General features: G+C 39.2%; 3 protein-coding genes across 5 annotated transcripts; all 3 read left to right on the plus strand.

The window, feature by feature from the left end:
* The first annotated feature begins 1,044 nt into the window (after window positions 1–1,044).
* On the plus strand, window positions 1,045–1,380 carry LOC129114761 (proline-rich nuclear receptor coactivator 1-like). Its single transcript, XM_054626699.1, has one exon. The coding sequence runs from the start codon at window positions 1,045–1,047 to the stop codon at window positions 1,378–1,380; it is 336 nt and encodes a 111-aa protein (XP_054482674.1).
* Window positions 1,381–6,051: 4,671 nt separating this feature from the next.
* LOC129114763 (uncharacterized) lies at window positions 6,052–9,363 on the plus strand. 3 transcript variants are annotated; one of them, XM_054626701.1, is made up of 8 exons: window positions 6,052–6,138; window positions 6,402–6,734; window positions 6,870–7,139; window positions 7,303–7,344; window positions 7,969–8,052; window positions 8,357–8,449; window positions 8,533–8,561; window positions 8,760–9,363. In XM_054626701.1, the coding sequence occupies exons 1-8, from the start codon at window positions 6,075–6,077 to the stop codon at window positions 8,841–8,843; spliced, it is 999 nt and encodes a 332-aa protein (XP_054482676.1). In that variant the 5' UTR covers window positions 6,052–6,074; the 3' UTR covers window positions 8,844–9,363. The 3 variants fall into 3 exon arrangements, with proteins under 3 accessions (XP_054482676.1, XP_054482679.1, XP_054482678.1); XM_054626703.1 differs by having other exon boundaries at window positions 6,070–6,138; window positions 6,405–6,734; XM_054626704.1 differs by lacking the exon at window positions 8,533–8,561.
* A 3,655-nt stretch (window positions 9,364–13,018) lies between these two features.
* Window positions 13,019–14,822, plus strand: LOC129114762 (uncharacterized). Its single transcript, XM_054626700.1, has 6 exons — window positions 13,019–13,101; window positions 13,382–13,723; window positions 13,856–14,134; window positions 14,221–14,316; window positions 14,543–14,626; window positions 14,702–14,822. Exons 1-6 carry the CDS (start codon window positions 13,041–13,043, stop codon window positions 14,758–14,760), a joined length of 921 nt encoding a protein of 306 aa, XP_054482675.1. The 5' UTR covers window positions 13,019–13,040; the 3' UTR covers window positions 14,761–14,822.
* Window positions 14,823–15,245: the final 423 nt, after the last annotated feature.

Below are 15,245 nucleotides of genomic sequence, written 5' to 3' on the forward strand. Positions count from 1 at the left end.
TGTCTTAAAAAAATTAAAAAATAGACTTCAACGGTAACAAGCGTGTTTTCCTCAACCAAATAAATTCTTAGTCTACTAACACTTAACTCATGGATTGGTTCATTTAATTGGCAGATCAATAAGACTCAGTTTCTCCACAAAGAACACAAAGACGCCATTTTCAATCTTGTGTTTACCAGAGATGTGCTCATAGGTTTCATTGAGAAATAGTCACCTTAAAGGAATTTATTGTGACCCACATAAGAGAGATAAGATAAGATAATCCTTTATTAGTCCCGCAGCGGGGAAATTTGCAAGCTTACAACAGCGTAGAGTAAAGTGCACACAAGAGACAGTAGAAGAAGACAAGATAAAAAAAAATAAAAATGAAAAAAAATAAAAAAATAAAACAAGTATTATAAATAAGCAATAAAAAAACAACAATAACTGAAATATTATATTTACAGACAGAGAAAAAAACAACAACTATTTTAACTATTTTTAACTTCAATTCCAAGAGCAGGATTACGATACTTTTGTTATTGTTGTTCCTTTTTTTCTTTTTGATGCAACATTCTTAAATGAAGGTCGACCTCCTGAAGCTTTCAACCACATCTCACAGTCTTCCTCTGTGAATGCATGTTGCTCAGTTGTCATGGAGATGGTTTAATGGTCAACATGTCAACAAACCAAACCTGTTTATATGCCCTACTTTCTGACTTTGCGTGTGTGAATCCGAACCATCTCCATGGCAACTGAGCAAACTCTCACTCACCGATGAAGGCAGTGAGATTAGGCTGAAAGCTACGATTAAAAAAGATAGCAAGTTAACCTTAAGTAAGAAACCAAAAACTTCTATTTTCCTTCTAAGGTCCAGAATTTTTTTTTCAACATTTAATTGTCCAGTAATAGAATCATAATGTTTATCTGATAACTGTTTTAATACGAGTTTGTTTTGTTTTCTTAGCTGCTGAAATCAAAGGCGGCAGGTCGGAGCGAGGAGCCGCTCAGCCGGCTGGCCACCCCGCCCGCAACTTCCCCCGACACGACCGAATCACCCAGAACATGATCACACGGAGCCACAAGCCCAAGCAGGGCCAAAGCCCCGGGTCGGCTCACTCCGCCAAGAAGAAAGACAACGGCAGCCCGAACAAGCCCGTTACCTTCCACCCGCTCCACGCCTCCGACAACGTGAAGCCCGCCGAGGCTGCGCCGGAATGCCTCAAGGACGGCGAGAAGGTCTACGCCGGAGCCAAGTTCAGCGAGCCGCCGTCACCGAGTGTCTTACCTAAACCTCCGAGCCACTGGGTCGGAGAAAAGGAGCCTCAACAGAGCAACCAAAGCCGAGAGCAAATGACTGTTCATCTGAAGTCACTGCTGAAGGTTCAAGATAAGTCATGACCACGCCGGCTAACTGTCGGATTTACGCTGAACGACAACAATTGGAAAATAAGCATTTAGGTAAATCCAGTTAGGCCTTTAACACACTGCAATACAATGTGGGGAGTTTTTATTAACTGTAGTACAATTAACCGTGAATCAACATGCCGCCTGCACCTCTGGACGTTTGTGGACACATCGCGTTGCTCCTGGAGATCTGACCGACACGCTGTGTGCGTCAGTGCTGTTTAAACATATCTCCTGCCTTCTTTGTAGGCAGAGGAAGGAAATGAAATATGTGTTTCTGCAACGTAAGGAAGCGTTCAGCAGGAGGATGATGTCGTCTCCGGCGGCAACACGATCGCTGAATCCTATTCACACGACGCAAAGTGATGACGCCACTTTCTTTGTGAACACTTTTGAAAAGGCAGCTTTGTGTGTTTTTTTTTTTTTTAAAGAGCTCATGTAAATGTACAAAATATATTGTAAACATATATTTGTGTATATTTTTCCTTGTTTTAACTGAGATAATAGTTTTGTTACTGAGGTTTTTCCTACAAAAACAATAGAAAAAGAAAAAAAATGTCCCCCTGCGAACTGAGGCACCTGTTTCAGCTGTTTTAGCTTGAGGCTCGGTGGACGTAAGAAAGACTTTTCTAACTGATTTGCACTGAAAATCGGGGAAGGGCAGGAGACGTGATTAGGATGCTCCAAAGCTGGATCACCCCCTAGCCAGCTTTGACCACAGGGGAGGACGTCCACATCCTCCTGGACGGGCATTTTTCTGAAATGGCTCAGAAAGCGGGCGAAACAAAATGCCAGATTTTTCCCCACCTGGTCGCAAAGTTCTTTCCCTTCCTTGAACACGGGTCCAAACTGTGGTGAAGCTAAGAGTCGAATCAGGGACTGTGAGGCTGCTGAAGCCGAAGACCACAATGTGAAGAGTCTCACACAACCAGCATCCAGACGAAGTGCTATTTCCTTTTTTTTAATATATATTATATCTTTATTGCACTGTCTTAGAGTACGTTCACAAGAAGACGGCTAAGTTTAAAATATATTTTTCTCTCTGTCCGCACTGAGCCGGTGTGTCTGTCGCTCCCTAAAAAAACGAAGCTTTTACAGAACGGCATCCAGAAGTGGGTGAATCTTAAAATGTGGGCTTGGTGTTTCTTGTTGTGGGTGCAAGAAAAAAACCGCACTTGACGTATGAAACAAGCCGGCCGAGTCACTGTTGAATGCGCCTCAGTAGAAAGACAATCTTCTGTTGCTTCCGGCTTTCTCTGTGATCAGTCATTTTAAATGTCCGACTAGGTCATCACCAAAATTACTAGAATAAGTGAATTGCGTGAAGAATTACCCGCAATTATTTTGAAAATAATCGTTTGAGTCATTTGCTGCTTCCAGCTTCTAAATTGTGACGCTGTTTCCTCTTTTATATCATCTAAATACGTTTGGATTTTTGGACAATGCGTCGGACAGAACAAGACATTTTTGGTGTGTCACTAAAGGATCTGTTGTGAGAGGTAACACTTTTAAACAATAAAATATGAGTAATTCATTATAAAATAATCAGAACCTTTGTCATAACCATAAAATAATGACTTTGACTCATAATCTAGCAGTAGAAACTAAATGGTGCATTTCCGCTGTATTAAAAGACAGGAAACGTGATCACAAAGAGCAGGAGAGGACAGAAAACTGGTTTATGTTTTGTTTGACTCACACAGATGCCAAAGAAGAAGAGATTAAGCTGTTTTCATGTTCTTCAGGTGTCTCTGTGGACGGTTTCACACGTGAACTGATTTTTAAAGATTGTATGGCTTCATGTGGGACGTGTCTTTTGTCTTTTGAAGGGGACTTTGTTTTCACGCACTTCATTTCTCATACCTCTCCATTACTTTTTAATTTCTTTAAGATACTTTAAAGCACAAATAATGTTTACCAAGAGTGCAGTATGCGTTGAATATGGCGCAGATGATCTTGTGATTATGTATCTTGTGTTTATTTTTTTTTCGGTATTATTATTTGAATGGTTTCTGTGGATGCAGGATCTCGTTTCTTGACCTCTGTGACGTCATGTTAATGGAAAATTGTATTACTTTAGCAAAAACTGCCCGTTTTATTTCAGTGTTTTCAAATTATTTCATTCCAGTGACAAGAATATGGTTAACGACACACCTCCATGCCATAATTGGGGGGGAAAAAAGTGTTTTATGAAGAATTTCTTTCATATCTAAATTAAAAATGATATTAAAATATTGATTACCCCTGTTAAATGTTGTTTCTGTGTTTATTACAAACAAGGGAAGATGTCCGTTTTTGTCTTGTAGATGACAGAAAACAAGATATGGTTACAATTCATCCAAAAGCACATTTAAAAATTATATTTAGTGTCTTTTCTTAAACGTTATTAGTAAGAAAACAATTTTCACAATTTTACACAAAAAATGGATGTGCATGAGTGGTATCGGTAACAAGAGGTGCCCGCGCAGAGCCCAAATGATATTAAACGACAGCACTGACCACAGTCACAGCCTCGTCACACTGCCGCCATCTGTCGCAGAAATCAATAAAGGAATATAAAGAAGACCAAAAGCAGAAGACAACAAAATCTTGCAAGAGAGAAGTATTAGCTTGCAAAATGCGACTACACAACTGCACTTTGTTGTGCACCTTGATAGAGCTAAAATGCTAATGTTAAGCTGGTCATGTTCACCATCTTAGTTATTTGTGTTAGCATGCTCACACTTGCTAATTAGCACTAAACACAAAGTTCATCTGAGGCTGAGGACAATGTCATTGGTTTTGCAGGTATTTGGCCATTAACAAAAAATATAGGAAAAATAAAACTGGCGGGCAACTGAGGAAAGGTTAAGGGATCACTAAACTGATGGGCCAAAAAGGCGACTAAAAGTGCACTTCGAGATGTCAGCCAAGCACGCAGCAATGCGTGCCTCCACTTGGGTGTCACCGGGAGGAAATGACAAGACCAGCTGGGTGTCATCGGCATAACAATGGTAAGAGAAGACATGCGGCGAATAACAGAACCCAGAGATGTTGTGTAGAGCGAGAAGAGAAGGGGGCCCAGAACTGAACCTTGTGGAACCCCGTAGTCGGCATGCGTGGTTCCGACACACAGTCACAGCCTCATCACACTGCCGCCATCTGTCGCAGAAGACAAAACGTAGAAGACAAAAAGCAGAAGACAACAAAATCTTGCAAGAGAGAAGTATTAGCTTGCAAAATGCGACTACACAACTGCACTTTGTTGTGCACCTTGATAGAGCTAAAATGCTAATGTTAAGCTGGTCATGTTCACCATCTTAGTTATTTGTGTTAGCATGCTCACACTTGCTAATTAGCACTAAACACAAAGTTCATCTGAGGCTGAGGACAATGTCATTGGTTTTGCAGGTATTTGGCCATTAACAAAAAATATAGGAAAAATAAAACTGGCGGGCAACTGAGGAAAGGTTAAGGGATCACTAAACTGATGGGCCAAAAAGGCGACTAAAAGTGCACTTCGAGATGTCAGCCAAGCACGCAGCAATGCGTGCCTCCACTTGGGTGTCACCGGGAGGAAATGACAAGACCAGCTGGGTGTCATCGGCATAACAATGGTAAGAGAAGACATGCGAGCGAATAACAGAACCCAGAGATGTTGTGTAGAGCGAGAAGAGAAGGGGGCCCAGAACTGAACCTTGTGGAACCCCGTAGTCGGCATGCGTGGTTCCGACACACAGTCACAGCCTCATCACACTGCCGCCATCTGTCGCAGAAGACAAAACGTAGAAGACAAAAAGCAGAAGACAACAAAATCTTGCAAGAGATAGAGAAGTATTAGCTTGCAAAACACGACTACAAAACTGCACTTTGTTGTGCAACCCTGTGTTGTACAATGACAATAAATAGAACATTGCAAGTGACACCTTGATAGTGCTAAAATACTAATGTTAAGCTGGTAGTCATGTTCACCATCTTAGTTATTTGTGTTAGCATGCTCACACTTGCTAATTAGCGCTAAACACAAAGTCCATCTGAGGCTGAGGACGATGTCATTGGTTTTGCAGGTATTTGGTCATTAACAAAAATATATGAAAAATAAAACTGGCGGGCGACGGATGAAAAGTTAAGGGATCATTAAACTGATGGGCCAAAAAGGCGACTAAAAGTGCATCATGTTTACAGAACAGAGACAAAAAGGAATAGATTTGGTTGAAACCGACACACTTTGGATGCATTAATGGGATTTCCTGTCTGACAGACCCACTAACTTTATATTATTTGAAGTTAAGTTAGTTGAGTAAACATTACATTAAACTTTCTAAGACGGGAATATGATAGCTCTTAAAAAAAAAATGAATTAAAATAAACAAGAAGTGGCAACAGTCTTGATTCTGCAGAAGGGAAATTACAGGTCTAAAACTGTTGCAACTGAAACTTTCTGTGTTAATTTCAACATAACGAGGTGACAGCACACTGACCACTGACATACCATAATTTCATCATTTGAAGGCTTTGTACCAAACCAACAGTTCTCACAACTCGAAAACATCAACAAAAAAGAAGAAATGTTCCACCTACATGAAAAAAACTGAGGAAGTGACTCCTTCCTTACCACAGCTAATATATTCTGCTTTCCTCTGTAAGAAGAACCATTTTAGAGACCTGGACAGTTTAGAGCATCAGAACAGCAGTGATAAAAAGAAGGAATGATGGCTGAATTCAGATGGATTAAAACGTCTTTATTTCTGATTCTGGTGCTTCAGTTTACAGGTAAGAATACAAATAATGTGTATATGACTACAGAGACAATAAAAAAGGTACTTTATTAACATCATTTTACTTTACTACCTAATGTCAGTTAAAGAAGACAGAAAAGTAGTCTGTTTATTTTCCATCAGGTGAATAGTGAGTTTAATGAACTCTTAGAAACCAACGATGTAAACAGTTGTTGTATCTAGAATTGTCTTCACACTGACATTAATATTCATGTTTTTATTTCTCTTTATTGTTTTATTTCTCTCTCATCTTCTCAGCAGCAGCAACAGGACAACTTCCACTCTCCTTCACTGTCAGAGATGGAGATGAAGTCACTTTGCCTTGTAACAATGTGTTAGAGGATCATAAGAACTGTAACACTACTAAGTGGCTCTTCATTGATTCAAGAAGCCCATCAGTAGAGCTGGTTTCACTTGGAAAGATTGGTGAAACCGCTAAAGCTAAATCAGACAGACTGAGTGTTTCAGAGAACTGTTCTCTGGTTCTAAAGAACGTCACAGATGAAGATGTTGGTCGTTATGACTGCAGACAGTTCAGATCAGGACAAATACAAGGTCCAGATGCTTTTGTTCATCTGTCTGTTGTTACCAGTGAGTATTTACATCATAATGTTTTCAAACTGTCTTGTCAGAACAATATACTGAAACATTATAATAATAATGATTATAGTGATGAAGTTAATTTTACTCTTCTTTCTCTCACAATGTCTCCATCTTCACCAACAGTGACTGAACACGAGGACAATGATGAGGTGAAGTTAAACTGCTCTGTGTCGACATATGGAGGATGTATACACACAGTGAAGTGGCTGTATGAGGGTCCAGATAACACAGACATTACAACATCAGAAGCTTTCTGCTCGGCCTCTACTTCCTTTCCGACTTCTCATTTTATTTACGTTTCAAATAATTATACGTTGCTCAAGTGTGAAGTGACTGAAGCGATATACCCTGGAGAAGTGAAGCTGTTTCCCTATAACCCTCCTCAGTCCTCAGGTGAGATTATAATGAGCTGCTTCAAATCACTTTACTCTGATGTAACGATCAAACTAGGTTTGATTATTTGATGAATTTTAAGTTTTAAGATGATATAATTTATAAACAGGAGGTATTTTCTCATTTTACAGTTTGCTGGTTTTGTTTTGTTTTAATTTATCAGGATCAATACCAACAACAGCAACACTGACAACAACGCCAGAAGGTGAGAAACAAAGTAGCTACTCACAACTATAAAACACTCTAAGCGTTGTGAATGTAATTTATACACAGATACTGTAGATTAATATACAGTTTGTATGATCTTACAAAAAAGTTTAACCACATTTTTTGTGCATTTTCCTACAAAAGTCCAGCAACAAGTCAATTTCAGCTTTTTACATGAATACAGTCTTTTGAAAATAGACCTCTGTCTTCACAGGAAACTTATTTGTTAGGTTTAGGCAATCAAACTTCTTAGTAAGGTTATGTAAAAGATCATGAAATGCTTGGTCAGGTTTAGTGGAGTTCCTTTAGTTCATGTGAATTTCACATGAAAAGTCAGAGGACCAAAAAAAAACAAAAAACAAGGATCATGAATGTCGGAGTTGTTGAGACATTTTACTAAAAGACAAAAATGTCAAGCTGCTGGCAGCACCAGAGGATCACCAAAGTCTGCAGGCTTCATCTTCAGGGTATCATGATTGACCGTACAAGAGTTCTTGGCAATCCATTCAACAGTTGAGATATTTCCTTCTGGAACAAAGCGGAGGACCGAAGACACCATCATGACTAAACAAAAGACTTATGATTCTTCACAAATAACTTTCTTTGTTTTTCAATTTGTCAGGTCAGGATGAACCAAACACAGAACCAGAAACAGACAAAGTTGAGACACAAAGTCCTCACAACATACAACAAAATGAAGAGCAGTGTATGTTATCCTAACTCTCATAAATGTAATGTGTGTTTACATTTATTTTCAATTCTCCGAGCCCCTCACACTCATCGGTGGCCACAAGAAAACAGGAAAACTGCTGTTTTTACTAGCGTAAAAGTACAGATGCTTTTTGAGCAATCAATTCATCTTCACTAATGTAAATAAAACATGCACAATTTACACATTATTATCGTTTGTGACATGTCAAACACATGTGGAACTTGTTTATTTTTTGTTGAAATTAGTTTTGCTTGAATTTGATTTGAAGCAATTTTATTTAAATTAGATTTTCGCACAGGTTGGTCTGTTCTGGGATACATGATGTTGGTCATCCGTGTGGCTGAACTCCTGCTGATGACTGTGATTGTTGTTCTTCTCATCAGAGCTCAAGGTGAGAAAATCCTGCCTTTTCTCTCTGATTAACGCAAACTGTACGTTTAGAGCTAAACTGTTCCTCTGTGGTCTATTTTCCAGGGAACCGGAGACCACCTGATCACAACACTGTGAGTCGTAAAAAAAAGTGGTGAAACCAGTTATAGTTTTAAAACGCTGTCCGTAACTGTAATGCTGGACTGTGAATGTCTTGCTGTTTCAAATTCAGTAAGAAGCCCAACAGAAGAAACGTGGGAGTTTAAGGCATCGTAACAGCTTGAGCTCAACACTTATTGTTCCATTTCGGGCTAAAATTTGTTTTTTCGCAGGTGCATGGTGCTGGAGATGGGCATGAAGGAACAGTGAACTATGAAAACGTTGGAGACCCTTACGTTTTTGTCAGACTCCCCTGATCAACGACTTCCACACCGACGTCAACTCACTAGAGAAATGACTGTATTGCAGTTAAACATTGATTATTTTCAAGTTTATGAAGTGTTAAACCAATTCTCATCTGCAACATGATATTAAAGCCTTGTTTTAGCTGATTTCAAGAAGCTAGCAGCACATCTATGACAGTTATGTCTTTTCCTGCATCAGAAAAATCTTCAGAACACAATTTTCTTAAGTTATCATCCTTTTGGATTTAGGCCTGCAGATTATTTTCTGATTGCTTTTTAATTTGTAAGTAGCTTAGCATGACTTTGTTCTTATCAGTCGATGTGCAAAATAACTTGTTTTAGTTCACTTTGATGTGGAATTGTTGCTTTGGAGTCCGATATGTATTTTGCTAATTTTGCACAGTGAGCTTTGTTTCTTAATTGACTCAGTAACCGTGTGTTCTTCTTTATAACTGCTAATAAAATTAATGTTTAATTCTCAATTAAACGCCTGTTGTAGTATATATAAGATAGAGTCATGTCTTACGCAATAAAAGGTGGATAAGCTTTTCGATTTAAAAAAAAATAATCAAAAAGCTTATCCCAACCTCCATAAATGGTGGCATTATTTGTGTCTTCATACGAAAAATTGTTGTAAATCTTATTCCCCTAACACAGACCTGGGCATTGTACGGCCCGCGGGCCAAATACGGCCCACGGGATGATTCTGACCGGCCCGCGAAAGATTACATGATAATTAGAAAATAAAACATATTTTCTAATTATCTTATGGGTGGACTAAAACCGCATTGCTTTTATTTTGAAGCCCATTTATTCTCACAGTGCACGCAATCGTGCACGTCAACTGTGCACGTGAAATGCGTGTGATTGACAACCTGTCTCCTTCCTTGTCACCCCTGAAACATGCGAACATGTGGGCTCATGCCAAAAAGAGGAAAGTGGATGCCGAAAGCAGAACTTTCAAACAAATATGGACTATTACTAATGTTTCCTTTACTGAAGTCAAGGGTAAACCTGTGTGTTTGGTTTGTGGGGAGCATGTCGCCTGTTTAAAGAGGACAGTCTGAAACGGCATTACGAGACGAAACATGCCGAGAAATACAAACACTGACTGATGCCGAACGAGCGGATTTATTAGCAAAGCTAGAAAAACAACAAGGCTGTTTTACAAAGCTGCATGCAGCCAGAGATGCAGCGACCAGAACCAGCTTTGTGGAAAAAAAGAACTGAAGAACACTAAAATGTGGAAATATAACAAGTGAAATGGGACACTTGATCTTTTTCTTTTCTTTTTTTTTTTTTTTTTTTTTTTTTTTGCACAGTTCTGAAAACATTAAATGTTTAATATAGGCATGTAAAGTCAAAAAGGCTACAAAACTGGGACACTTTTCTTTACACAGTTACACAGTTCAGTGACATGTCTTGTTTATTTTGGCTACAAAGATGATGTGATGTCTTTAGAAAGCTAAGAAAATCCTTGTTTCAATAGTATATGAAACTCAAAATGCCCTTTGTTATTAATGTGACTGAAAATGAGTCAAATGTTTCACATTTTGTTTATCATTTTGGAAATTCTATTTGAATAAATGATATTTTTGAAAGCTAACCTCACCTTTTAATTGCCAAATAATAACATACACTCTTACCAGCGGTCAAAACAATGCCATTTACTGCTTTTTATATAGAAATAAAATGTATATTATGCATAATTGAGTTCGGCATTTTGGCCCGGCCCTCCAAAACATTTTCAGTTGCTCATTTGGCCCCTGGGAAAAATAATTGCCAGCAAACACCCACCTGCTGTAACCAGCTGCAACAACTATTGGCACGCCTTGATTCTTGCTCCACCTCAGCCACTCCAGTTTCCAGCCCTGTTTCTGAGACAGGCGGTGGTGCTACTTCTGCTCCAACCTCAGTTCCAGCTGTCTCCTTGCCATCCACAGTCTTCTCCCAGAGCTCCGGTTCTCATCTCTCCAGACTGGAACCGTTCTCTGGAGACTCTGGGAGCTGGCGGTGATTTCTGGAAAACGAAGGATTTGAAAACGCTCCAGAGGCTGGATCATTTTGAAAACGCTGTGTGTCCCTAATAGTGTGGGACAGGTGGAAACGGAGAAATTTGGAAACGATGACGTAGGCACCCGCGTTCGCTATTTGATTGGGTCTTAGGAGATTCGACGTGTCCTTCCCCAATTTGTCACGCCCTTAACACGTGACCTTTTCCGGAAGTAAACAAACAACAACAGCCTTGATTACCGATCGACTTCCATGTTAGGAGGAGGGTGCTGGACGAAAAAACAGAGGATTGTCCTTTTCTGATAAATGCTTTTTTTGTTCTGCACAACTATTGTGTAGTTCACAAATAACTGTTAAGGAACATAAATGCTCTCCAGTACAACAGAGACTTCAGCCACTGGCGGTGTTACGATTGTAAAAACAGACAACAAAACCAAGGAAACGAGTGAGCGACTCCAATAACTATACATATTAAACGAAATTGTCCTGTTTAAGTTTTAAAAAGATCTTAAGTATCAAGCAAGAACATTTATTATTAAAGAGTAATATAACACTGCTTGATATTCTAGACTTTGTTTTAGCCTCATCCTTGCCTTTTTTGCATTGCTGATTAACTGACTGATCTCCTGTGTATCAAACCTGTCTGTTAGGTAAAGACAGTTTTAATGCAACGAGTCCTGCTCACTATGGGTCATATTGTTTCTCATTTCCCGATCGGAATGTGACCTGGTCCTGAGGACCCAATTTCTCATTTACTGGTCAGAATGTGGCCTGCTTCCGAGGACCCAATTTCTCATTTCCTGGTCGGCAGTGACCTGGTCTGAGTGACCAAAATGTATTTCTCATTTCCTGCTCGGCAGTGACCTGGTCTGAGTGACCCAAATTTCACATTTCCTGGTCTAACATGACCTGGTCGTGAAGGACCGCTTTTCTCAATTTCTGGTCGAACATGACCTGGTCTAACAGGACCATATTCTCATTCCCGGGGACTCTTCAGGTCTCTCTCTGGTCTTACTATACCCCTCTATTCTGTTAGCGGTCTTAGCTGACCAACTACTACTATGGTCTGAGGTCTAACGTGACCCACAACTATCCTGTTCTGCAGTCTGATATGACCCACAACTGTCCCGTGCTGCAGTCTTACATGACCCACAACTGTCCTGCATTCTAACTTCAACCACAACTGTTCTGTTCTGTGGTCTAACATGACCCCCACCTATCCTTTCCTTCAGTCTGTCGAGACCCCCACTATCAATTCCGTGAACTGTCAATGTCTGGCCAGACTTTACTGTGGTATTTTTAGACCCGCAATCCTGTTCTGCGGTCTATCTAGACCCTACCCTATCCTTTGTTATGTTTTACTTGACCCCTCTTAACTCTGTCTTAACTTCAATGCATACAAGCTCATTCTAACAAGTTTTGCCCATATCCTTTTTCTCATGTCTAATCTTCTGTTTCTAATTTGGAGTCCTCTGCAGCAGTAGGTAAGTTATTTATTTTATATATTTATATAAAATAATTCTCTCTTTTGGGGGATTGTGCCTGTCTGACCTCAGCATCACTACCCTCTGTTAGATGGTTGCACTATGGAGTCCAATCGCCAAAGACTTTGCATTATTCATTTCTGATGTGTAATAAATTATTGTTAAATTTAATTGAAGTCTCTCCTGATTGAACTGGTTTTCTGATCTCTGCTGGATATTCTAGACTTTGTTTTTGCCTCATCTTTCGCTGCTTTGTTTTCCTGATTAACTGACTAAACATTTATCTTAAGCAACAATCTTCACACCCTCAACTTCCTCAGAAAACACACAAAAATGCTGAGTAACCTTTTGGTGAGATATCATCAAAACTGTTAAGTTGCACAGAGAGCATGAGGCATGAAAAGCCTTCAAAGCACAGGTGAAGTATTTATCTCCAACACACTCAGCCGCCACTGTCTAGACTTTGAACTGTGGAACATTTTCCACATTCCACTTCCACAGAATTACATTTCAGAGGTGTAAAAGGGAAAAATTGTAAAAAAACTCATGTCGGCCATGAGTGCATGAAAGCAAGAAGTAGCATCTGAGAGAAAAGAGGGATGAGGAAGTGACACTTTACTAATTAGAGGAAGTAGATTCAACATTCGTCTGTAAGAAGCAACAAGTTCAGAGACAAGTAGAAGAAGAGAGACAAGAGAGACGGAGAGGAACGATGGCTGAACTCAGATGGATTAAAACGTCTTTACTTCTGATTCTGGTGCTTCAGTTTACAGGTAAGGATACAAATAATGTGTATATGACTACAGACACATTCAAAAAGCTAATTTATTAATAACATTAATTTTACTTTACTACATAATGTCAGTTAAAGAGGACAGACAAGTAGTCTGTTTGTTTTCTATCGAGGTGAATAGTGAGTTTAATGAACTCTTAGAAACCAACGATGAGGCACATTTGTAAACTGTTGTTGTATCTAAAATGATCTTCACACAGATATTATTATCCATGTTTATATTTCTCTTTATTCATTTTATTTCTCTCTCATCTTCTCAGCAGCAACAACAGGACAGCTTTCGCTCTTCTTCACTGTCAGAGATGGAGATGAAGTCACTTTGCCTTGTAACAATGTGTTAGAGGATCATAAGAACTGTGACACTACTACGTGGCTCTTTAGTAATTCAAGAAGGAGTGCAACAGTAGAGCTGGTTTCACTTGGAAAGATTGGTGAAGCAGCCAAAGCTAAATCAGACAGACTGAGTGTTTCAGAGAACTGTTCTCTGGTTATAAAGAACGTCACAGATGAAGATGTTGGTCGTTATGGCTGCAGACAGTTCAGATCAGTATCAGGACCACAAGAAGGTCTAGATGCTGTGGTTTATCTGTCTGTTGTTACCAGTGAGTATTTACATCATAATGTTTTCAAACTGTCTTGTCAGAACAATATACTGAAACATTATAATAATAATGATTATAGTGATGAAGTTAATTTTACTCTTCTTTCTCTCACAATGTCTCCATCTTCACCAGTGACTGAACACAAGGACACTGATAAGGTGACATTAAACTGCTCTGTGTCGTCATATGAACGATGTAGACACACAGTGAAGTGGCTGCTTCAGGGTCGAGATGTGGATAAAGACAACAAAGACTTGAAGACATCAACATCTCCCTGCAACGCTTCTCTGATGTTTCTGACTTCTCATTACGTTTACACATCGAGGGATAAGACAGTGAAGTGTGAAGTGACTGAAGGTGACAAAGTGAAGCAGTTTCCTTTCAGAATTTGGCCCTCAGATGAGAAAAAAGGTGATAATATTTTAAAGTCACTCATATTTAATTTTTCTCATGGATTGGAGGTTTTTAAGTTTCTTGAGTTGTGTTAATCTGTTCAGGTGAAGACACAACAACAACACCAACTGAAGATGGCATGAAAGCAGCTAAGACCACGACAACTTCTACAATCAGTGATGCTTCACCAAAACCACAAAGTAGTGACTCAATATTTGTATGTCTTTATGTATTTTTGTGGAGCTTTCACCCACATGTCTGCAGACTGTGTTTTCATTGGATGCAGTTTTTTGCACCAAAAGTATCTGTTTGATTTGGTTAAACTTATTAAATGAATGTTTAAGTCACATGTGATTGTCTTTTAGTTTTTCAACAGAACAGAAAGCTGCAGACAAAATGCTTAAAACATTTGTATTATCTTTGCAGTTTGGTGGTACGTAATTGTGGCTCTGGTTTTAGTAGCACTCTTAATAATCACTGTGGCTGTCATCATATGGAAGAGAACTAAAGGTGAGAGTTGAAACTTTAATAAACGACACATTTTCTTTGTGGAAGCTTTCATCAAACACCTTTTTCTCTTTTCAGGGAACACGACACGGACGGACGACAATGCTGTGAGTTTAAAAATCTGTTCTTCACTATGAATTTTGTTTTATAGCTGAGAAAAGATTAACAGTACGGCCTGTGTCGTATTAAAACAAAGTGGTTGCAGCAGCAGGAAGTGGTTGTGAGGAAAAGCAAAAAATGGGACCAAAGCCAATTTATGCTTTTCTTATTCAGTCATAAACAGCACACATTTCAGCCTCTAAATCAACAATAGAGACACAACAGGCTTTCAAGTAACTACACTGTAAACTCATCGGTATCATTATTAGACGCTCAGAGCGAGCTGACAAAAAAAGTAGTTTGCATTCACGTTCATATAAACGTAGCTTAAGTTAGTGATGTTTGTGTTTTCCTTACTTATTTTAAGGTGTTAATGTTTTTCTTAGTTCACGCAGTCATTTTAAAGGTGCAGGATCCGAGTTTGGGTACATTTTGATTGCCTTCAGACGGCTCTCAAAATGTCGATGGCGAGCATGTGGCTCATAGCTAATGCCGCTAATGCCGCTAACTGCGCTAACAGTGA

This window comes from Anoplopoma fimbria, unplaced genomic scaffold (genome assembly GCF_027596085.1).
Source record: "Anoplopoma fimbria isolate UVic2021 breed Golden Eagle Sablefish unplaced genomic scaffold, Afim_UVic_2022 Un_contig_13835_pilon_pilon, whole genome shotgun sequence".
In the NCBI taxonomy this organism is placed as follows: domain Eukaryota; kingdom Metazoa; phylum Chordata; class Actinopteri; order Perciformes; family Anoplopomatidae; genus Anoplopoma; species Anoplopoma fimbria.